The 24,747-nt window shown below is 41.9% G+C and overlaps 1 protein-coding gene across 4 annotated transcripts in view; it reads left to right on the forward strand.

Moving 5' to 3' along the window:
• ZBTB40 (zinc finger and BTB domain containing 40) overlaps positions 1-24,747 on the forward strand; it is a 73,936-nt gene that overhangs the window by 25,819 nt on the left and 23,370 nt on the right. For all 4 annotated transcript variants that reach the window (XM_059376579.1, XM_059376576.1, XM_059376578.1 and 1 more), the window contains 4 exons: positions 10,761-11,518; positions 12,315-12,448; positions 20,396-20,588; positions 21,213-21,355. In XM_059376579.1, coding sequence (XP_059232562.1) covers positions 10,822-11,518; positions 12,315-12,448; positions 20,396-20,588; positions 21,213-21,355 — 1,167 coding nt within the window. In that variant the 5' untranslated portion in view covers positions 10,761-10,821. The remainder of the gene's footprint in view (positions 1-10,760; positions 11,519-12,314; positions 12,449-20,395; positions 20,589-21,212; positions 21,356-24,747) is intronic.

The raw sequence follows: 24,747 nt of genomic DNA on the forward strand, positions 1-24,747 counted from the left end.
GAATAGGGAGCTTGATATGGGCTTGATCATAGGACCCAGGGATCATGACCTGAGTCAAAGGCAGATGCTTAACCCACTGAGTCACCCAGGTGCCCGGATTACTGCTATTATAACAACTACTATTACTACTTGTTGATTAATTTAAAATAAGCTTTTCCATCTCTGAATTGCCTGGTTACATCATTTGCTCGTTTTCCCCCTTGGATTTTAATTTTTTTCTCTAGATTTGCAGAAATTTCTTAAATCTTCTAGGTATGAATTCCGCATTGTCTTTAAACTTTACATAATTATCTCCTGAAAATTACATATTATCTCCTGAATTACCCTTTGTCCATTGTCTGTTACTCATGTCTTTGATAGAAACCTTTATTATCATTGCAGTCAGATTCCTCATTCCCGCCCCCCCCTTTTTTTTTGGGCATTTGGGGCATTAAGAAATTTCCCTTCCCTGCTTCAAAGACACCTTCTGACATTTTCTACTGTTAGCCAGTATAGGTTTACTTTTCATGTTTGTGTCTTCCTCATATGGTTTGTAATAGTGAGCTTTGTTCTGTGTTTTTCTTCTTCATTATGTGAGTCCCTGTGCCTTGGGTTGTGGAAGTACTCTGGTTTTTTTCTGCTGCGTGTCATAGACCAGTTTTTATATTAATTTCTCAGCTTAGGATTCCTGTATGATACGAATTTGCATACCTACACGTGCCTCTCTATATCATAGGCCTGCATTTTAGATTTCCTGTGGGTGCTTTCCTGAGCCAGTGAGCAGGGTTTTTTAGACTGCATATCAAGGAAGGATAGGTATTTGAGGCTCTGGGCTTTGTGCAAGGGTCTCAGTTTCAACTTGCCCACCTTCTACCTGCCTGAAGCTGTATTTCTAGTATCCATGTGAGGATTAATGCTTTCTCCTCCAAACCTAGGGACTGTATTGGAGTTTGAAACCCCTGTGGGCCACCATGGTCTCAATACCCACTTAATGTTCCAGTTTTGATTTTGATGTCTCTTTCATTTTAGGTGCCTGAGGATTTCCTTTTTTTTTTTTTTTTTTTTTAAAAAAAAGCTTGACTATATATTTTAAAAGCATTTTAAAAATGTTTTATCCAGCATTTCTGTATGAAGTGGGAGAAAAGGTCCATTTACATCAGCTTGACATGCCATTTTGCCAAAAGTTTGCTTTTCAATTAGTATTCCTATTAATCTTAGTAAAATTTCAACTTTCAACATTGCCAACTTACATTCATAAGTAGCCCTTGATTATCCTTGAACATCTTCTGCCTTACCTGTATCTCTCTTCTCCCGTTATTGCAAGTTTATAACCATGTTTTTAATATCTATGTTTTGGTAAGCCACATAATTTAGTTCAGTTTTTTTGAACCTTGCTCAGTTGCTTATTCTGCTATAGTTATTGCATTATTTTCCCATCTAATTTATTTTTCTTAAAGATTGTATTTATTTATTTCAGAGAGAGAGAGAGCCCACAAGCATGAGGCAGGGAAGGGGCCAAGGGAGTAGCAGACTCCCTGCTGAGCAGGGGCCTCAGCTCAATATCTGGCTTGATGTGGGGCTCCACCCCAGGACCTGGGATCATGACCTGAGCCGAAGGCAGCCTCTTATCTGAGCCACCCAGGTGTCCCCCGCTCCATATAATTTATTTATTAATAAAAATATGAAATAGTTCTGGCCACAAGTTTCTGTAGTTAATGCTCAAAATACCTCTGGATCATTGCTAGATCTTTTTTTTTTTATCTGATGAAAGACATAGATAACTTCTCCCAGAAAAATGACCAAAAAACATCTTAAGCTCGTCCTGAGAATAAAATCCCAATCATTTGTTTCATTTCGTATTATAAAAATATTTAAAAAGATCTAATGTATTGTGCAGAGAAGTGTTTTGCTTTATTGAATTCATAAGGCCTATGGCTTCTCTTTGGGGAAAAAAAAAATCACATTCTGCTGATACAATTCATTCTTTAGAAAAACCTCAGTGCCTGTTGAGAAGTTTATAGTTTGTGTTATTTGCACATTGAATTCTTGTTCTTTTGGGTTTTTTTCCTAGTTATTAAAATAAGTTAATTTATAAATTTTAAGAATTATCTTTTTTTAAAAAAAGATAGTCCTTACTTTTGCCTGTTTTAAATCTTACAGAATTTGTTTTGTTTTGTTTTGTTTTCCACCAGTACCAGGAGATAGGCATTCCCGTCCTGCCCCTGCCCCTTATACTAGTAGAGCCAGTCGGCTAGCTCCTGGGCTGCAGTTTATTTGTTTTTAAAAAGTACGCATTGTTATAATGCAGGTATTAAGACAAATTGTACTCAGACAGTAGGGCTAGATGTTCTTAAAGATACTCTGAGTAAACTAAAAATATTACATGAATTCATGAATGTTCCATAATAATAAATATCATGGTACAGATAGGGCTTTGGGTGATTAGAACTGAAAATTTTACATTCATTTTATGAAGTTTTATAAATAACCTTTTTAGAGCAGTTTTAGGTTTACAAAAAATTGTGAGTACAGAGTACAGTAGAGGGTTTTCCACACCCACCCCACTGTCCCACACTGATACGTTTGTTACACTCAGTGAACCTATGTTGACATACCATTATCACTCGAAGTCCATTGTTTTCATTAAGGTCACTTTTGGTATTGTACATTCTGTGGATTTTGACTGACGTATAACATGTGAATCTACCATTGTGGTGTCATAAAGAATAATTTCACTGCCCTAAAAATCCTCTGTTCCTCACCTGTTTATCCCTGCCTTCCTTTAGCCACTGACAACCACTGATCTTTTGACTGTCTCCATAGTTTTGCCTTTTCTAGAATGTCATATAGTTGGATTCATTTTATAGCCTTTTCAGATTAGCTTCTTTCACTGAACAATATGCATTTATGTTTCCTCCATGTCATTCTATGGCTTGTTAGCTCATTTCTTTCTAATGTAGAATAATATTCTATTATCTGAATGAACCACAGTTTATTTATCCATTTACCTACTGAAAGACATTTTGATTGCTTCCAAGTTTTGGCAGTTATTAGTAGAGCAGCTCTAAATATCTGCATGTTTTTATGTAGACAGTTCATTTAGGCAAATATCAAGAGCACAATTGTTGGAGCATATGGTAAGGATATGTTTAGTTTTATAAGGAACTGCTAATCTGTCTTCCAAAGCAGCTGTACCGTTTTGCATTCTCATTAGCAATATATAGGAGATCCTGTTACTATAAATCCTCACCGCATTTGGTATTGTCAGTGTTGTGGATTTTGGCCATTGTAATATGATGCTTTAATTTGCAATTCTCTTATGACATGTGTTGCACATTTTTTATACTTGCTTTTTATACTTGCTTTCTGTATCTCTTCTTTGGTGAGATGTCGGGTAAGGTTTGGCACATTTTTTAATCAGATTGTTTGTTTTCTTATTGTTGAGTTTTCAAAATTCTCTGTATATTTTGGATAGTAGTCTTTTAATAGCTGTGTCTTTTGCAAATATTATATCCCAGTCTGTGGCTTGTTTTCTCATTTTGTTGACATGACCTTTCACAGAACAAAAGTTTTTTTTTAATTTTAATGGAATCTAACTTAGCGGTTATTTCATTTAAGGATCATGCCTTTGGTGTTATACTGAAAAAAAGTCATCACTGTACTCAAGTTCATTTGGGTTTTCTCCTATGTTATTTTCTAGTTTTATAATCTAACGTTTCACATTTAGGTCTGTGACCCATTTTGAGTGAAATTTGTGAAAGTTTTAAGGTCTTTGTCTAGATTCATACTTTTACATGTGGATGTCCAGTTGTTCCAGCGCCATTTCTTGAAGTACTATCTTTGCTGCTTTGTATTGTCTTTGCTTCTTTGTCAAAGATTAGTTGACTGTTTTTTGGAGCTAATTTTTATCTATTTTATCACCAATACCACATAGTCTTGGTTACTCTAGCTTTGTAGTAAATCTTGAAGTTGAATTGTGTTAGTCCTCCAGCTTGTTACTCTCCTTCCATACTGAGTTGGCTAACCGCCTCTCCATAAACACTTTAGAAAGAGTTTCTCTGTATCCACACAATAACTTGCTGGGATTTTGATTAGGATTGTGTCGAAGCTATAGATCAAGTTGGGAAAAGTTGAAATTTTGACAGTACTGAGTCTTCCTATCTATGAATAGGATAGGAACGTCTCACCATTTACTTGGATTTTCTTTGATATTGCTCATCAGAGTTTGGTAGTTTTCCTCATATAACTCTTGTACATATTTTGTTAAACTTATCCATACATATTTTTTATATTTCAATTTTAGGTGCTAATTTTTAAAAGATTATTAAAGAGCAAGAGAGAGAGCATGCAAGTGTGAGGTGCGATGGGGAGGAGGAGAGGGAGAGGGAGAGAAAAATCTTAAGCAGATTTCACGCTCAGCACACAGCCCAGTGTGGGGCTCAGTCTCATGACCCTGAGATCATGACCTGAGCCGAAACCAAGAGTTGGATTTTAATGATACCAGACTCCCCTTAAATGGTAATGTTTTAATTTCAAGTTCTAGTTCGTTGCTGTTATGTAGGAAAGTGATTAATGTTTGTATATTTATCTCGTATCCTGCATTCTTGCTGTAATTGCATATTAGGGTTGGGGTTTTTTTTGCATATTAGGGGTTTTTTGTTGTTGATTCTTTTGGATTTTTTGGGTTTTCTACATAGACAAACATATCATCTGTGAACAAGACTGTCTTATTCTTTTCTTCCCAACCTATATACCTTTTATTTCCTTTTCTTGTTTCATTAATTAGCTAGAACTTCCAGTATAATATTGCAAAGCTGTGGTAAGAAGGAACATCCTTACATTATTCCTGATTTTAGCAAGAAAGCTTCAAACTTTTCTCTACTAACTGTAACATTAACTGTTAGTTTTTTGTAGCTGTTCTTTATCAAATTGAAGAAGTTTCTCTCTATTCCTAGTTTGCTGAGAGTTTTTTTTTTTTAATCATAAATGCCTTTTCGATTTTTTCTAGTGTTTTTTTTTTTATCTGTTAATAAGATAATGTGATTTTTCTTTAGCCTGTTGATGTAATGGATTACATTTATTGATTTTCAAATGTTGAGCCAGCCTTGGATACCTGGGGTAGATTCCACTTGGTCATGGTATATCATTCTTTGTATACATAGTTGGATTTGATTTGCTAATATTTTGTTGAAGATCTCTTTATCTTGGTTGATGAGAGATGTTGGTCTGTAGTTTTTTTGTTTTTTTCTTCTTATGTCTGTTTGGTTTTGGTGGTGGTATAATTTGGTTTCATAGAATGAGTTAGAAGTATCCTCTTTGCTTCTGTCTAATGAAAGAGAGTGTAGATACTTGGTGTAATTTCTTCCTTAAATGTTTGGAAGAATTCACCAGAGAACCCATCCAGCCCTGGTGCTTCCACTATTGGAAAGTTATTAATTGTTCAAATTTCTTTGATAGATTTAGGTCTTTTCAGATTGGTCTGAAATAATAAATTTTTAAAAATTTATTTGACAGGCAGGAGTCACAAGTAGGCAGAGAGGCGGGGGCATGGGGAGCAGGCTCCCCGCTGAGCAGCGAGCCAGATGGAGGGCTTGATCTCAGGACCTTGGGATCGTGACCTGAGCCAAAGGCAGAGGCTTTAACCCGCTGAGCCACCCACGTGCCCCATCCCACAAATTTTGATAAGTTGTATTTACATTTTTATTTAGTTTAGAACATATATATTTTTAAATTTCTACACCCAACATGGGGCTCAAACTCATAACCCTGAAATCAAGAGTCTCATACTCCACTGACTGAACCAGCCAGGCATCCCCTAGTTTTTGAATATTTTTAAATTCCTCTTGAGATTTCTTCCTTGACCTATGTATTATTTAGAAAAATGTGTGATTAACCTCCACATATTTTCCAGCTATCTTCTTGTCATTTTTTTTTTAAAGATTTTATTTACTTAGAAAGAGAGAGAGAGCACAAGCAGGGATAGGGGCAGAGGGAGAGGGATAAGCAGATTCCTTGCTGAGTGCGGAGCTTGACACGGAGCTCAGTGCCAGGACCCTGAGGTTATGACTTGAGCCGAAGTCAGATGCTTAACCGACTCAGCCATCCAGGCACCCTGTCATTGATTTTGAGTTTAAGTCCATTCTTGTCTGAGAGCAAATATTGTATGATTTCTGGTGTTTTTTTTTTTTTTTTTAATTTGTTAAGGGTATTTTTGGTTAATTTTGCAAGGTACAGAATTCTAGGTTGGCTGGGCTTTTTTTTTTTTTTTCCTTCTCAACACTTAGTTATTTTATTCTATCCTCTTCCTACTTGCATGGTTTCTGATGTGATTTTTTACTTTGCTCCTCTATAGGTAAAGTGTTTTTTTTTTTTTTCCTCTGACTTATGAGATTTTTTTTAAACGTTCGTTTTTTGTAGTTTGAATATGCTATGCCTAAGTGTAATGCTTTGGAATTTGTTGTGCTTGGTGTTCTCTGAGCATCCAAGACCTGCGGTTTGGTGACTGACATTAATGTGGGGAAATGCCCGTCATTATTACTTCAAACACTGCTTCTGTTCCTTTCTCTTCCGTCTCCCATCAGATATCCCATTTGCATTTTACCTTTTGTAGTTGTCCCACAGATCTCAGATATTCTCTTCTGATTATATCCCCAAACTCAGAGATTCTTTCCTCAGCTTTTCCCAGTCTACTAATGAGCACATCAAAGTCATTCATAATTTCTGTTAGGTTTTGACTTAGAGCATTTTTTGCACTTTTTAAATTTCCATCTCTCTTCCATTGTTCATCTGTTCTTGCATGTTGTCTACCTTTTCCATTAATGTCCTTAGCATATTAATCACAGTTTGTAAAAATTCCTGATCTGATAACTCCTGATGTGTCTGACTATGGTTCTGATACTCATTCAGTGTCTTTAGACCGTGTTTTTTGCCTTTTAGTATATCTCATATTTTTTCTTTTTTTTTTTTTTTTTAAAGATTTTATTTATTTATTTGACAGAGAGAAATCACAAGTAGACGGAGAGGCAGGCAGAGAGAGAGAGGGAAACAGGCTCCCTGCTGAGCAGAGAGCCCGATGCAGGACTTGATCCCAGGACCCTGAGATCATGACCTGAGCCGAAGGCAGCGGCTTAACCCACTGAGCCACCCAGGCGCCCTCATATTTTTTTTTCAAAGATAGACATTACGTATTAGATAAAAGGAATTGTGGTAATTAAGTGTATAGTGATGGGAAAGTAAGGTGTGGGGAGAAAGTGTTTTATAGAACAATGATTAGGTCTCAGTCTCTTGGTGAGCCTGTACCACAGGAGTATGAACTTCACCAATGTTTTTCTGTTCATCCCCTCTCACCCCCACCACTTAAGTGGTGCAGGATGGCTAGAAGTGGGCTGAAGGGTATTTCCCTTCCTCTAGTTAGGTTGGAATCTGGTAAAATAGTTTCTCCTGAAGCTAGGCCTTGTTAAGAACAGAGTACTCTGGCATATTTCAAAATGATTGGTTCTCCCCTCCCCCTTCCAGAAGCAGGATGGAATTTTTCTCCTATATTTACCCCTTAGAGCGCCTAGAGGCGCTAGAGGATGGAATTTTTCTCCTATATTCACCCCTTAGAGCGCCTAGAGGTAAAACTTAGAAAATTATGACTTGGTCCCTCTGGAATTTTTAACTTAAACTCTTGCACCCTGAGCCTCCAGCGTTTTGCCAATTTCAGTTTAGTTTTCCTTCTCTGGTACCAGTTCCCATGCATGTATCTGCTCGTGGGTTTCTGCTCTGAGAAGTTAGGATTCTTTGTATCTACCTTTTTCTCCAGTTTGGGGGACAGCAGTTTTGCCCTGCAACCTCAGTTCTCTGACAGATCCAAGAAGAGTAGTTGATCTTTCCATTGTTTAGCTTTTTACTGTTGTCTGGATGGAATGGTGACTTCCTGAGCTGCTTATGTGCCAGACCAGAAACCAGAACTTGGAAATATTTTTATTTTTTTTAAAGATTTATCTTTTTAAAGATTGTGTTTGTCTATGGGAGAGAGAAGGAGAGAATGTGAGCATGAGCAGGGGAAGGAGCCGAGTGGGAGAGACAGGCAGATTCATTGCTGAACACGGAGCCAGACACGGGGCTCCATTCTAACGCCCTGAGATCATGACCCAAGCCAAAATCAAGAAGTGGACGCTCAACCGACCGAGCTGCCCAGGCACCCCTATTTTTATTTTTATCTGGCAGCTTCAAATATGGGAAAATGAATAAATAGTGGTGGAAGGAAAAGGGGATCGTCTGCAGTCTTGCTAACAGAGGCAGCCGGTGTTATTTTGACATTTGGCTTTTTTGTCAGTGTATTTTCTTTTCTTTACACAAGTAAGATGATAGAATTTGGCTATCATCATAAGATCCTCAAATCCAAAACTGAACAACTGTCTTCTTCCCAAGACAGTTCTCTTGTGTTATCTGGATCATCTCAGCAGCCACTCCCACTCACCAGAACAGTGCCCAGGAACTGTCTTTCTCTTCCTTCACATCCACTCAGAGTTTAAATCATGACAGTTACATTTTCTAAATATTTTTGGATGCCTCTTTCTCTTTCTTCTCTTGCCATTTCTGTGGGTCAGAGTCCTCATTGATTTATCTCTGAACTCCTGCAGTAACAGAGCCTGTCTCCAGCATTATCCCCCTCAATTCTGTGCCGATGTCACTTAGATGATCCATTTAAGATGCATCTCTGGCCATGTGACTTCCCTGCTTAAAGCCTTTAAAACCCTTCAGTGGCTCCTCGTTGCCTTTCAGATAAATCCAGCGTGGCCCATGTATCTCTCTGTGGCCACAACCTCTGCCTGCCAGATTTAGCTCCTGATACTGCCTGTCCCCTGCTTATGTTCGAGGATCACTGAATTCCTTGCAGTCCCACCGGCACCCCTTCCTCCCCACCACTGGGGATAGTTGTCTGTCTGCCGTGCAGGCTCCCACTCCAAGCGCCTGTTGTCTCACTCCCCTCACCTCTTCGGGGCCTCCACATTTATTCAGGCAGCTCAGCTCCTCCTCCAGACCTTACTCTAACTGCTCCACACCCCTTTTCCCTAAGCTGGGTTTCTGGGCGCAGATCTCTGCCATTGCGTCTCCTCCCATTCATTTATTCATTCCACCAACTAATCAGCAACACTTGTGTGAGGGCAGATGATTTTTAAATGGTCCTTCCCTAATGGAGCTTACATTCCATGGAAGGGAGATACATGATAATAAGTAAAAATAGATGTCAGAAGGTGATAATGCTGTGCAGATAAATAGAGTAAGAGGGATGGAATGTTCTGAGGTTGGAGAAGAGGCTGCTATTTAAAGGACATGGTCAGGGAAGCCCTCAGTAATGCTGTGGCCTTAGAGCAGAGACCTGCTGGAAGGGGGAGTGAGCCATGCACATGTGCGGAGACGCCATAGTAAGCATGTACAGACTGTTACGTGATCGGTAAGGAAGGCAGTGTGTGTAGGGCAGAGTGGGTGAGGGGAGAAGGCGGCCTAAAGACTTAGTGCCAGCCAGGTCGTGAGGGGCGCATAGGCCATTAGAAGAACTTTGGCTTTTGCATTTACTCTGAGACCAGAAGCCAAGAAGGCGTCTGTGCAAAGAAGGGACAGGCACTGGCTATGTGCTAAAAAGATCCCTCTGACTACCGGGCTAAGGTAGGGTAGCATAGGGGTGGTGCTTGAACGGGACAGGGGTGTGGAGACCAGTTAGAGGAGCTTGCTGTAGTAGGCCACATACATGGTGACGGAGACTTAGACTGACCAGAGCAGAGCCAGTGGAGGCAGCAGGAAGTGATTGGGCTTTTGAATATATTTTGAAGGTAGAGCCCCCAGGATTTATAAAGGATTGGATAAGGAGTATAAGGAAAAAAAACGGGACTCAAGGATGACTTCCAGGTTTTGGTCTGAACAAAATTGCTGAGGAGTAGGAAGATGGAAGGAGAGTTTGGGATATAGGTTGAAGCCACCCATCAGTCTTCCGATCGGAGATGCTAAGCAGGGAGCTGGAGGTGTGCCTCTGGACTGCAGAGGAGAGGTCCAAGCTCAAGGTGTCAGCCTGCAAACTGTCAGCATTTGTTGATATTTCAAGGGTGTGGAATCAGATGAGACGGAAGACGAAAGGGGAGATGACTGAGTCCTGGAGCATTCCAAACTGTGGAGGCCACCATGATGCAGGGGGCCCAGCCAAGGATGCTGGGAAGGCATGGCTAGGGGGGTCACGGGAGAGCCAGAGAGAGCAGGAGCTAGGAAACATGCTTTTGAAGCAGGAGGGAGTGAGACTGGTGTGCAGGGTTGCAGATAGGTCACGTGGAGATGAGGACATTGTGCTGTAGATCTGTTTATATTGTTGCCTCCTTCCGTTGGCTGAGAATTCACTGGAAGCAGGAACGCCTCCAGCAGTGTATTACCTACCGCTTAGAGGTGGGAGATACACACAAGTCATTTAACTCATTGAAGGGCTGCTTTGCCTCAGGCCGGTTGTCTCCATATCTTTAAGCTCCATTTCGCATCTGTGAAATGTGGGAGGGATGGTATCTCTCCACTGAGTCACCGTGAGGCTCCAGTGGGAATGTGAAGCACGAAGCATGAGCCCCTTGATGGCATTAAGCCCGTGACCGCTGTCATCAGTGTCACTGACATAGTGTGCCTAGCGTGGCGCCCCTCCTGGGGAGCAGCAGGGGGCGAGTGCGTGAGTAAGTTGCCTGTTTGTGCAACTGTTTCATTCAGGGTCTCTCCCTGTGTGCTTGTGACGTACTAACATGGCACTTTGGGGGTTTCTCTAGGAGACCGCACTGATCCTCAACGGAGTGGGTCTGGAAGAAGTCCTGGGGCAGAGCGCAGGCCATGGAGCTCCCCAACTACAGCCGACAGCTGCTGCAGCAGCTCTACACTCTGTGCAAGGAGCAGCAGTTCTGTGACTGCACCATTTCCATCGGCACCATTTACTTCCGGGCCCACAAGCTGGTCCTGGCTGCCGCCAGCCTCCTGTTCAAAACGCTGCTGGACAACACAGACACCATCTCCATCGATGCGTCTGTTGTGAGCCCCGAGGAGTTTGCCCTCTTGTTAGAAATGATGTACACTGGCAGACTACCTGTGGGCAAGCACAACTTCTCCAAAATCATCTCTCTGGCCGACAGCCTGCAGATGTTCGATGTGGCCGTTAGCTGTAAAAATCTTCTGACCAGCCTTGTGAACTGCTCTGTTCAGGGTCAGGTGGTGAGGGACGGCTCCGTACCATCCTCAGAGGCATTCAGGAAGGAACCAGAGAAGCCTGACATAGAAGTCCTTGCCTCTGAGGGCACTGCAGACCCTCGCCCTTCCCTGGAGGCTTCTGCCCCTCTAGGGAGCCGTGTGAAAGCCGAGGCCGAGGACGCAGTTGATATGGTTGCGGGAGAGATGAGTGCGGGGCCTTCCACTGCCCAAGGGATGCAGGGGAACACAGACACCCCGGGGCAGACTCCTCGTCTCTCTGAAGTTTGTTCCCCCTCCCCTGCTGTACAAGCCTTTAGAGAGGCAAAGGAGGTCAGCACGGAGCCAGGTAACCTTCATTTAATAGTTCTGTTGTAATCTGTCCTCCCATTGTCGGTTACTACATCCAGTGTTCTTTATGAATTTTTTTGTTTCAGTGATAGATTTACCAAAAACCACTGCTAGATAGGAAACCAGAATCCCACACAGAATCTGAAACAAAACTGCTACTAGGGGATGGCTTTTTTTTTTTTTTTTAATGATTTTATTTTTTTAAAGTCATCTCTATACCCAACATGAAGCTTGAACCCATAACCCTGAGATCAAGCGTTGTACTCTCCCCCAGCTGAGCCTGCCAAGCACCCCACGGGGGCATTCTTCTTCTTTTAAAATGTCTGTGTTTTCGAGTGATGGAAGTTAGAGGATAAGCTGCAGAGCAGAAGGCAATACTGAAATAACGATGTGCCAGGGGTCTTTTTGTTTTGAGAGAGAGAGAGAAAGAAAAAGAGGAAGTGGGGAGGGACAGAGGGAGAGAGAGAATCCCAAGAAGTCTCCATACCCAGTGCGGAGCCCGACTCAGATCACAACCTGCGCGAAGATCACGTCGGACGCTTAACCAACGGAGTCACTTGAGCGCCCCTGATGGACCAGTTTTGATGCTGACCCATTATTCTAACCAGGAAGAGGATGGCCCAGAGAAGGCAGCTGGTTAGGGCCATTGTTTTCTGTTATCCACAACTGTTATATCTGTGTCAGTTATAAATGCCGCATATAACCCAAAGGTTGTCAGCTTAAACTTTAAAAAAAAATCATCTCAAGTAATGAATCACTGACTTGTGTGTGTGTGTGTTTTGTTTTGTACTCAGAGTATGAGAGGAAACAGCATCAGCTGAAATTTCTTCTAGAGAATGAAAGTGTCTTCTCTGATGCACTCTTGGTTACCCAGGATGTTTTAAAAAGACTAGAAGAATGTTCAGAAATTAAAGGTGCACAAGAGGAGGTAAGTACCATGAGTTTTATTTGTTTGCTGATGTAGTGTTCTCTGGATACCAGATCAGTTTCCCATATGGGGCAGAACTATGAAAACACAAAACACTTCCGGGTCTCAGTTTTTTCAAACTTAAATTTTTAAAAAAAGAATTACTTGTCAGAGAGAGAGAGAAAGAGAGCAAGGGGAGTGTCAGGCAGAGGGAGAAGCAGGCTCCCCTCTGAGCAAGGAGCCTGATAGGGGACTCGATCCCAGGACCTTGGGATCATGACCTGAGCTGAAGGCAGATGCTTGACCAACTGAGCCACCCAGGTATCCCTCAAACTTTAATTTTTTTTTTTAAATATTTGTTCTCTAAAGGGCCGTCTTAGAAAAGTACTAGGCAAGATGGTTTCAAAACTAAGTTATATTCTGATCACCCAGACTTAAACCAGTTTTGATCCAGGATACTTAACTAATCAAAACCATTTCCACCAGAATAATCAGGGATAAAATAAGGCAAAAAGTAGTCATGGACAACCCCAAATCCAGACTAAATGATAAAAACCGAAGTAGAACATTAAGAAATACTTACAACTTGGTATGAAAAGGACCTAATGTGTATACCTTATGTAGTAAATTGCATCCAATATTTAGGAATACAGTGGCCATTTTCCACCGTGAAACCACTAATAGTGAAATTTATTGAATGCTTACCATGCTCTGCTTGGCACACATGTTATCAGATTTAATTCTCACAAACCCCCCCGGGATGGATACTGTTTTATTGATTTTTTAGCCCCCGTTTTACAGATGAGAAAAGCGGTCTAAGGTATATAACCTGGCCAAGGCCACAGAGCTCGTAGGACTGAGCCAGAATTTAAACACAAGCATTCTAGCTTTAGAGCGGTGCCTTTGCACACTGGGTTTTACTGCTAGTAGGGGAAAATGCTACACATGTCTCACGTATGTTTAACTGTTTAGGAATGGCCTGACAGAAGACTGCCCAGTGGTTATCATGCTCTTAACTGACCTTTTCTTTCTTTCAATATCTCATCAAGACGCATCCCCACTGGGGGCTTCCTCACTACCTGACTTCTCATCCCTTGAATGTACAGGATTGCCTCCACAGCCACTTTAGAACTCCTCTAGCCACTTTAGAACTGCCTTTCCCGCAGCCATGCCTCCCATGCTGAGCGGTGCTGGCAGCGCCAGTGGGCACCGTCCCCTTAGGCTTGCTCATCTGCGTGGTGGGGAGTGTGTGGGGGAGGCCTCCCGTGTTGCTGTAGGCAATTGAGTGTCTGTTAGTTACCTTCACCCAAGCAGTAACTGCCTTCTACTGTACAAGTATTTCCCAGATTCATAGAAACTTACTTAAAAAAAAAACAAAACCAACAATTCAAGGTCAAGTATTTCTTTTAACCTTGGCTAATTGACAGTTGACTGTAAATTACTTTCTTGAGAGAACAGCTTTTTATGACACTGGGTTAACCTCAGTGACTCTGTTAGGGAGGTGACAGGTTGTAAAACCTTGATATTCTTTGTACTGATTATGCTGAAGGACATTATGGTTTTATACTTTTGCATGTGGATGTTCTCTTAACTGTTCAATCTATCATTTTTGTCACAAGTTTGTTGGCGTGATAGCTTAGAGACACACCTCTTCATTTTCCCTTGCAGGACTTCCTGTCCACTTAATTTTGGTGACAGGGGAGTAGTAGCATTCCTAGATCAGCAATATTCAGATTATTAGGGTGGCCTGTGTACTTACTTGAGCTGTGTTTTAAGCATTTTTTCCTAACACTGGTACCTAAAAGTGTCTGGCAGATAACAGGTGCTTGAGAAATTTTTGCTGTACATGGTTTCATCCAGCATTTTTTTCTCTCCCAATTCTTGTCCTAATCTTTTGGTGACAATAACAGTAGTAGTACTTAGAACACTGATTCACTGTTGGGGATCATTATAGGCTTATGTTATTTCTTCCACGGTTTTAGAGGTCAGAGTAAGAGCCCTACAAATCACTTAGTGGCTGTATTTAAAACTGATTCTGTTACATTCCATAGTACCTTTCAGCTGCAGAAAGAAAAAGAGAAAAAAATACTTGAAGAGCATACGATTCCATTAAATAAAATACAGACTTTGTACTTGGGCCCAGTTCTTCTCTTTCTCCTTTAACTTTCTTATAGTTGGTTTTATTAAAGTATGGTTGACATGCAGCAAGCTGTATATATTTAAAGCATACAGTTTGATAAGTTTTAAAACCCGAAGCCATCAACACAAGCAAGATACTGAACATACCCATCACCCCTGAGGTTCCTTATGCGCTTACTAATCCCTCCCGCTAGCCCCTTTCAACCCACCCATCTCTAGGTGACCCTGACCTGCTCGCTCTCTGTAGATGAATGTGCATTTTCTAGAGTATTATGTATAGAGAGTCATGTAGTCTATATTCTTTCACATCTGGCTTTTTGCCATCACATAATTCTCCTGAGGCTTATCCATGCTTATTTACTCCTTTTTAGACCTGAGCAGAGTTCCATTGTGTGGATATACAGTTAGCTGTTCAGCTCTATCATTTGCTAGTGTTGTGACCTCCAACAACTTAATCTGTGTAAGCCTTAATTTCCTAATTTGTAAATTGGGAATGTTGTCACCTACATCACAGGATCATTGTGAAACTAATACAGATTATTGATGGAAAACTCACACTAAAATACCAGGCACAGAGAAAAAGAGCTCAATTGGTGGCGACTGCTGTTGTTTGTTTATGCGTCAACTTAGTATTTTTAGACTTAGTTGACCTTGAAACCCCTTTTTACTTAATGTCTTATAATATCTTAGTGCCACGGTCATTTGCTCTGACACATGAGATGGATTGCTGTTACTTTAAGCCTAATTTGCAAGTCATGCTTTCAAATAGGGACCATTATCCACTTGGAAGTACCTTACTGAACTGCAGGTGTAGTGCCTGGTTCACAGCCATCAGTCTCTAGAACAGTGGTTCGGTGTATATGAAAATCATCCAGTACACTCATGAATATGTACACCTCCAGACCTCATTTCGAGAGAGTCTGATAGTCGTAGAGCTTGGGCATCTACATCTTTAATAAGCTGCCGTGTTGCTGTTTTGATATCAGTAAGACCCGTTTCTGAGAAGCGCTGCTAGAGAAGTTAATGGCTTGCACAGTTCTTAGTGTATGATGGCAGATGTCACAGTGTCTGTGCTGGCACCTTGCTGTTTTGAGGGGCCACCATGTACACATTTTTCCCAAGTGTTATTCTTTACTTACGCCTTGATTCAGCAAATATTTACTGAGCAGCTGGTGTGTGCCAGGCATTGAGCTGGTTGCTAGGAAGACACGTATAAATAAAACTGGATCCCTATCCCTATAGAGTGTCTTGACAGCAGAGAAATCCTGCCACATATGTAATTATTTTTTTGGAGTCACCAAACTATGGAAATCCCCAAAAGGCCTCAGTACTAAAAGCATTTGCAAACTGCTCGCTTGAAACACCAGTCTGCGTTTCAGCTCCAATTGTAAAGGCTGGGGGTTTGTTGTTTTTCTTTTTAAAGAGTTTTAGCTCCTAAGGAGCTTTGAAATGCTTTTTGTTGTTGTTATTTGGTTAATCGGCATAACATTAAAAAGACAGCTTAACATTAAAAATAATCTGTGCTTAGATGTGAAATCTGGAGGCTTGTGAAGGCCTGAGCGTGTTCTAGTTGACACGGACTAGCCTGTTTCTTTTCTGAAACACAGACACAAGGTGTGCACCTGGCCTGAATGGAGTTTCAGGAGGACACCGTGAACTAGTGTCCTGCTTATTTTGTTTCCTGAGATAAATGATGAAAGGTGGCAAAGCCATTCCCTAAGCAGTGATTGCAACAACACAGGATGAGGCTGGGCCGCTTGGATTGTGTGAAACCAAAGCCAAAGCTGATTAAGGAGAAATCTCTTGGGTGCTGGGATGGGAAAGCGGCTTCTGCCCGTCTTTATCTCGGTGTAATATCCCTGCCCATTAGAGAAAGCAGATACTGACCTAACAGGCTTTCTGGCTGAGCTGAGCAAAACCTATGTTTAAAGGCAAGCTTATAATTTGTTTTTAGCTTTTATGCAGGAACTTTTAATTGTCTTCTTTCTTTATTCCTAGCCATGTCGCTGCTTTTAATTAAGTGTGTATATAGCAAAGTGAATCTTTGACTAGAATTAGGAGATAACTTCTACTATTGATTTCCTTGCTGTTTGATCCAGTTTTCACCTGAAGTTCTAGAAAGACTCCCAAAGCTTAAGACTTAGGAGCTTTTTTTTTTTTTTTTTCAACTTTGTTTCAGAGGCAAACAAGCCTCTTCTCCTGTATGAATCTGATGTTTCCGACCACGTCACTGCTTTGGAGAGTTGTCACAAAGTGCAGGTCTGTGTTTTGTGGACTATGTTCACTGACAGGATAGGGTAACCCTGTTGAGAAGTGAGCTAATAGGGTTCATTTTATAGGTCTATGAGAAATGGAAGTAAGTTGTTTTTCCATATCTTCTCTCTGCTAATTATGTCATCTAACATATGCAACCATTGATAGAAAGGCTATTGGTTTTATGGCAAGAGAATTTCGTTCAGTTAAATATTTATGAAGCACCTACCAGTGTACCTGTCTATGTACAAATCTCCAGGACCAGGAGGAATGGTGTCAATTGTCCAGATAGGACCCAGTGTTCAACTTGACGTTGACCGTAGCAGGTCCAGGAGAGTGCAGTGTAAGTGGATTCGGTTACACTCAAAATCTGAGGTGGCAACTAGTGAAAGGGGTGCTAAGTCAGTAGAGTAAGCTCCACTGACCTACTCCACTGACTTACCATTTCCTCCCAGGTACGCTGCTTACTGGCCATGAGATCTCACCTCTCTGACTTTCATTTAAGTAGTCGTTGTAATGGGCGCCTGCATGGCTCAGTTGGTTGGGCGTCTGCCTTCGGCTCAGGTCATGATGCAGGCTCCCGGCATGGCGTCCCGCATTGGGCGCCCTGCTCGATGGTTGAGTCTGCTTCTCCCTCTGATCATGCCCCATTCTCATGCTCCCTCTGTTTCTCATATTCTCTGTCTCTCAAATGCATAAATAAAATCTTAAAAAAAAAAAAAAAGAGTAAAAGTAGCCCTGGTAATAACGCCTCGTAGGACCGACGGGAGGAGTTCCATAGATGGCACGGACACAGTGTCTGGGATGGCATTCGGCTCTTCCGGTCTGGGTCACGAGGGCCATTGGCTGGCCCTCGGCATTCAGGGAAGGTGTGAACGCATAAGAACACAGCATAACTCAAACGAATCCAAAGGCAGTAGGCAGACAGTTGGGAAAATAAGTAAATCCAAAGACCTTAGTATAAGGCAAAGATTAAATTTTTAAAGGAAAGGAAATTGTCCCATCTTTAAGTATATTGACCTATAGTTCATTCATAAATCAAAGTCCGTTGATCACACGTGTGACCATAATTTGGTATGAATTTACCGAAGTACCTTTAACTCTAAGAATCAAAGGAATTCCAAATGTTTGCTTAAAGAGCCAAACTCTGTTTTGGGCTGACATCTTATGTAGCAGTCAGTGACCCTCAGCCTGCCGCAATATGGGACGCCCTCTGTTTAGGCAGATGGGCTATTTCAGAAAAGGGCTCACTGCACGGAGGAGCCCCAGGCAGTTTAGGGGGCTGATGGAATAACAGTTAAAACACTCGCTCTGGTGCCAGGTCCCCAGTAGGTTCTGGAAGAAAGAGCAAAGAGCAGGGCTGTCCAGGCAGCTGACTGCTCCCTCCTGGCCCTTTCATCAGCTCACCCCTGCTCCCCTTCCCAGATGGTCACACCCTGGCGTCACTGCTGAGCAATGAAGTTAACAAATGTTTTAATTTCACTGCTGAGCAGTTCAGCAGAGGAGGAGACAGCAGAGAGGATAATGAGAAGCGTATCAGACGCCTCTGTGGATGAAAGCGTCCCTTCCCCACCGGCTCAGATGATGCTGCCAGACAGATTGGGTCCTGCGAGACGTGGATTCGCGATGCTCAGAGCTTCGGGAGAAAGCACACTGGTGTAGGGCAGACGAAGATGGCTAAATGCTGTATCCGTTAAGATGCATTGAAGAAAAGGAGGAAGGAAATGAGAAATAAAGAGAGAAAAACCTATTTACTGACGGCATTAGCATTGAGAGGGTCTATATTAGGTATCTCTTGCCGCATAACAATTACTCTTAACATTTAGCAGTTTGAAAGCACACACAGTTTTTACCATCTCTGTGGGTCAGGAACCTAGGCATCCTTTGCTGAGTCCCTGGCTCAGGGTCCCTGGCAGGTCTGTAGTCAGGGTGTGTATTATTAGCCAAGGCCACAGACAGCTCAGGACGCGGTGGGGCAGGGCGAGGGATGGCCCCTTCCCAGTACACTCGTGTGACTGTTGGCAGGGTTCCGAAGATTCACTTCCAAGCTCACTCACTGAGTATTGGCTGGAGACATTCCCTGCCACGTGGGCCTCTCTGTAGGGCAGCTCACAACATGGCAGCCTGCTTCCAGAGTGAAGGCAGAGAATGCCCCCGCAGACAAGAAGGAAGTCACGGTGACGGAGCCTCCGAAGTGCCCCCCATTACTCATGCCATGTTCTTTCCCTTGGAAGCACGACATCAGGTGCAGCCCAATGGCATGAATGCCTGGTGGCAGGGTTGTTGTGAAGTATTTAGAGGCCGCCTACCACAGGTCCCTGCTGCTGTCAGGGCAAAGGCACTCCTTAACAAGATTTTAGGCCAACTAACAAGAGCATGGAAGGTTCAATAAAGGCGACTGAAAACCATTCAATGGAGCTTTCAGCTTTCAATGGAGCTTTCAGCAGAGTATTTCATTTGTTTATTATTTTCCAAACTGGAGACAAGATGAGTTACTCAGGTTCATGGAAGTTACTTAATACAGATTCCTAAACTGGGCTTTATCTGAATTTATTTTTGTACATGACTAAAAATCATAAGAAGCTTTTTTTTTTTTTAAGTTTACCTTGGCTTTATATGTCATGTCCATTCTGCGATCAGGAAGCACGCTCAAGCAAAGCCAAGAAACACAGTCTAACTCGTTCCTAATTCCTGTTTCTTTGGGAGGAGGAGAGAAAGATAAAAATCTCTCTGAACAAAAATTTTAAACCTGTAATTACTACCAGAATTTATAAGAACTGCCTACCTGAACTTTGCAAGTATAGATATTCATGAGATCCTTTCATGTTTTGGGTGTGTGTGTGTGTGTGTGTGCAGAAAACCATAACTTTTCGCTTTCTTGTGAGGAAGCTCTTCTTTTACAGTATTGACACTAAAAAACATCAAAGGTAGGTTGTAGTTTTGCCAAGTAGAAATATAAAGGCTGTGCACATGAAATTAACTTTTAGTTCTAGATTTTTTAAAAATAAATTCCTTATTGCTAAAACAGAAATTTTGACCCTTCCATCCATTCAGCGTTCCTCCCGCTAATTTTGTTTATTTCACCACTGGAGTGGCTGGTATTCTAGTACTTCCAGGTTGAAAGAGTCCAGATGGCGGCATGTAGTGCCGAGACCTCTGGAGGATAAGGCATTTCTAGTAGAAACTGTGTGGCTCTAGATTTAAATAGAAAGCTGAAGATTGGGGAGCTAGTTTTCAGGGTTATTGGCCTAGAGGTTATATGAAAGCTGCATATGTAAGGGCTTTTCCAAAGGGAGAGCATACAGGAGAACAAAGTTGGGATCAGTTTTCGGGACTGCTTATGGGTAGGGATTTGGAAGGAGAATCAGTGAGGAAGGCTGAGCAGGAGGGATCAGAAAGGCGGGTGCTTATCCATCTCGAATGCTTTAGTGTTCTGAAGGCAGAGGAGCCGTGATACAGAAGCCGTCGGGATGCCAAATACCAGGAAAGGCCAAAGAGGGCCTCACTCGCCAGATCCAAGGAGCACGGGGTTCTTGTGGCTGGTTGATCTCTTTTTCCGGTTGCTTGTGTCCCCAGACTATCATGGGATGTCTTGAGGGTGAAGAAGGACACTCAGCATTCCAGAGAATCCTGGATAAAGTCAGAGATGAGAGCTTGGACGTTCAGACTGTTGTGTCACTGTTGAGGCTGTGCCAAGATTCCAATCCCGCAGTAAAGAGAGCGTTGTTAGACGGAAAGGCGAAAGGTGTGGATGCAGTGCGGCCAGAAGGTAGGAGAAAACCCCGTCCACCTGAGTGGCTTGAGTTTTATTCTGGAAAGATGCTGTCAGGTTTGCTCCAGTGATACATTTCCTCAGCGGCTTAGTTATCGTTCAGTGATTTTCACATCAGTTTTACACATAATTCCAGAAGCTGGTGATGACAAATATACAGCCTGAATTTGAGTCTACATTTCAGGCCCCTAGTTAACTAGTCTGACTCCTTGAAGTAGAAGACCATCCGTGTTCTCCTGCCCTTCACAAGCCACACATCCCAGTCAGTGTTTTGAGTGCCCAGGGCAGACTGGTTTGCCGGCAGCACCGATGGCTGCAGTTCTCTCGTTTGGGTTAGGTACAAAGCAGTGGCCTTGCCAAGCAGAAGTTAACCTCTGGCTGGCTCTGCGGCTTTGTGTTTCGACAGATAAATGAAACATTTTTTCCTTTCATAGAGTTTAAACAGAATAATAAAGTATTTTCCTCTCCAAAAAGAGATTCTGCATTCGGGTGCTCAAAATAGGCTGAGAATCACTTTACTATTCTGTTAGATCTCTCTTGACAAACCATGCTGTCATTTTCTTCAAATTGACTAGCTTCTCCTGTGCATCTCTCTGTCTCTTTCCCCCCGCCCCGCCCCAGGGAGCACAGAGGAGGAAAAGACCTTGTCTGCTCTGTTACTAGAACACAAAGAGGACCTGATCCAGGGTGTCACACAGCTGAGACCTATCCTGGAGTTCCTGGAAACAGCCACGGAGGAATTCCTGCCTGACACTGAGAAAAGGGTAACTGTGGGATCGAGCACCTCTTCTTCCCTCCTGAGTTTATGTAGCCCTTTTTTTAACCTCTTTTGTGGCACATAGCACTTCTTCCCTTGCAGTGTTTTTGTACCTACTGCATAGCAAGCACCCAGAAATTCACATTCTTGAACATGTCTCTTTGTGCCCCTGGCAGCAGCTGGCTGAGGGACTCACACACTGTCCTACGATGAAATGTTTGGATACGTGGATGGGTGGATAGTCCTGCTCCCACCTGGTGGGCTGCTAATAGGAAACTGTTGCTCCAAGAGTGAAAACGTTTAGACACAGTTGTAATTATAATTTTGACTCTTTTCTTCTTTATAGAAACGATACACTGTTCACCTGTAGGAATAATTGGGGAAGTGAGCAAAAAAACCCAATTATAATCCCTCACCATCTCACCACTCAGAGATGATCACAGCTAACATTTTGGAGCACATGCTCCCACTTTTTCTCATTTGAGTCATCCTGGGATAGGCTTATACAGAGTACCTTTGGGTTTGTTATTTAATGCATTGTGAATACATTTCCATACTATAATAATGGATTTTGGTAGCTGCATTGTGTTTTATGTAATGAACACATACACAACAACATTGATTGTTGTTGCACATGTGTTTCCAATTTTTTGCCGTGGTAAATGATGTAGAGAACATCCTTGCACACAGATCTTTGCATACTTCTCAAACTCTTTCCTTCGAGTAATTTTCTAAGAAGTAGGATTTTGGAATAGAGAGTATGAAGTTTTTCAGGTGTTTGCTATATATTGCCAAATTGCCCTTCAGAAAGGTTGTACCAATTTACTCTCCCACCAGCCAGCTACTAAAATCCTCATAAAACTGCTGGCATGACTTCTCAAGTCAACTAGATAACTGTATTTGTTGGTGTTATTGATTTCAACTTTGTGCTAAAAATATTTTTATATCTGGAAGGAAGGAATAGGGACAGAGAACTTCTGTGGCATCAATTCTTAAAACTCTGGGAAGTGGCTTACAGGTCTGGGAAGAGAAAATGTTTAGAAAGCAGTGGTAGGATCGCTGCATGGATCAGTAGTGAAGACTGGATTCTGAATTCTTTTTTTCTCAGTGGTCATAAACTCTAGTTTTTTCATATAAAATGGGAACAATCCTTAATCTTAAAATTATACTTTATAAATTACGTGTTCCCAAAATTATAACTCCTTTGAATTTCCTTAGGGAAAGATAATATACAAAATAAGATTAAGCTTCCTTCAGCTTAAGACTGAATTTAATTTTAGGCACTCAGTTTAAGTAAGTTGCTTGTAGCTCTAGAAGTACCTGATTCCCTGTTTAGGGATTTCATTCGATTACTCATTCAAACCTTTTCCTTATTAGCTAGATTGAATGTGTCCTTTGAACTGTTTCATTATCTTGGTAAAACAGCATTTATAGGAAGAGCCCAGACTCAGCCTCATTCTCTGCACCAAGACAGACCACACACTGTCATTTTCCTCTGTCACTTTCAGTTTACTTGACAGAAAGGACTAAAGCAGAAGAACCTAAATTAGTTATAAATCACAGAAACACCTCTTGGAATGGGGTTCTACCAGAGCTTCATTAGCTACTTCTTGTGAAAATTGAAGCCAAACAATAAAGCAGGAACGTAGAGGTGAATGTTGATCAAGTGGCCACAGTGTGTGGCCATCACGTGGAACTTACACTTGGGCCTTTTATTTATTTTATTTTCATTTTTATTTTTTAAGAGTTTATTTATTTATTTGACAGAGAGATATAGCAAGAGAGGGAACACAGCAGGGGGAGTGGGAGAGGTAGAAGCAGGCTCCCCCCACAGCAGGGAGCCCACTGCGGGGCTCAGTCCCAGGACCCCAGGATTATGACCTGAGCTAAAGACAGATGCTGAACGACTGAGCCCAGGCACCCCGCACTTGGGCCTTTTAGAACTCTCTCCTGTTACAGGATGATGCTAATCGAGGCACCACGGCCCCTGTGTATACATACCTGGGTTCTGTAAGAAATGGTAAATAGATGTGTCTTTACTTCAGGATTGGAAACGTACAACAATAGCAATTGCGACAGTCGTTAATTTACTGCTTACTGTGTGCTGAGCAGTGTGCTGAGGACCTTTTAAACATTAATTTCTGCCCTCACATCAGCTCAATGAAGGCACAGATAGTACCCTCATTTTAAAGATGAGGATACAGACCCTCAGGAAGGTGAAGCAGCTTACCCAAAGACGCAGCTGCTGGGCGCCTGTGCTAGAGCTCAGACATGGACACACGGCACATTCTCTTACCGCTGTACATACAGCTGCCTAAGGATATCAGTACCCACTGTCATTTAAAGATCACGAATGTCCTAGACATTATGTCAGGCTCTACAAATAGCAGCTTCACTTTAGAGACTCCTCATAACAAGTGTGCAAGCATTGGTATTGTTCTCTGCTTTCGCAGATGAGGAAGATACGGTTCAAAGAACAGAAGAACTCACCCAAGGTCATGCCGGCTATACATTTTAGGACTGGGTTTCCTATTAGGCCTGTCTGGCTTTAAGGCCCCTACCCACTGTTGACAGTACATGGCTGCCTCATTGTGTATCAGGTCATTGCTTAGGAACAAAGAGATAGCACTGAAATCAGAGTGGTTTTCAGATACAGGCACTTGAATTTTAAATTATGATTCATTTAATAGGAATCTAGTTATATTAGATATTAAACAAAGAGAATGACTGTGTTCTGTACTGATGAATATGACAGCTTAATATATAATGTATGTGTTCCTTTCATATATGTAATATAGATATTCCTTTCATATACATAAAACTAATTTGGTTTTAAAGCTAAATTTATTTTTAAATGGGAGTTAATTTGATAATGGCATCCTCTGGCATGCTTCTGGGACTGATCTGCTTGACTGCTCCTGAAAGCGGGTATTTTTCTGAAGGAGAGCTCAAAATTCGGTTACTAGGAGTCTGTAGATTATGTGTGTTGAAATAATCTCGCATGTTATAGGCATCATAAGAGCCAAGTTACACATAGTGAGTTGTAGTCCATTAGGAAATAGTTCTGTTGTAATAGGAAAATCTCTTTAAAATAACAGTCATGGGTTTTATCCTTCACCCTCTTGCTGGAGCCCTGTGCCCTTCTGACTCCGGCACACCAAGGAAGAACGAGGTGGGGTGGGAGCGGGGGATGGTGACTGGAGCCGCGTATGTGGCACTGATGAGAGAGATCGAAGATACAGAATCTGCAAGAAAAATTATCCAGACATGCACTTTAAGTCTGTTATTTTGGTGGCCATGGACTAATGTGTAAATTACCTGGGCATTCAAATTGCTATGAAAAGGTTTGAATGAGTAGGAGGAAGTAAAATAACGGAATTGGCCTGCAGTGGTAACCTC

This window comes from Mustela nigripes, chromosome 14, assembly GCF_022355385.1.
Source record: "Mustela nigripes isolate SB6536 chromosome 14, MUSNIG.SB6536, whole genome shotgun sequence".
NCBI lineage: Eukaryota > Metazoa > Chordata > Mammalia > Carnivora > Mustelidae > Mustela > Mustela nigripes.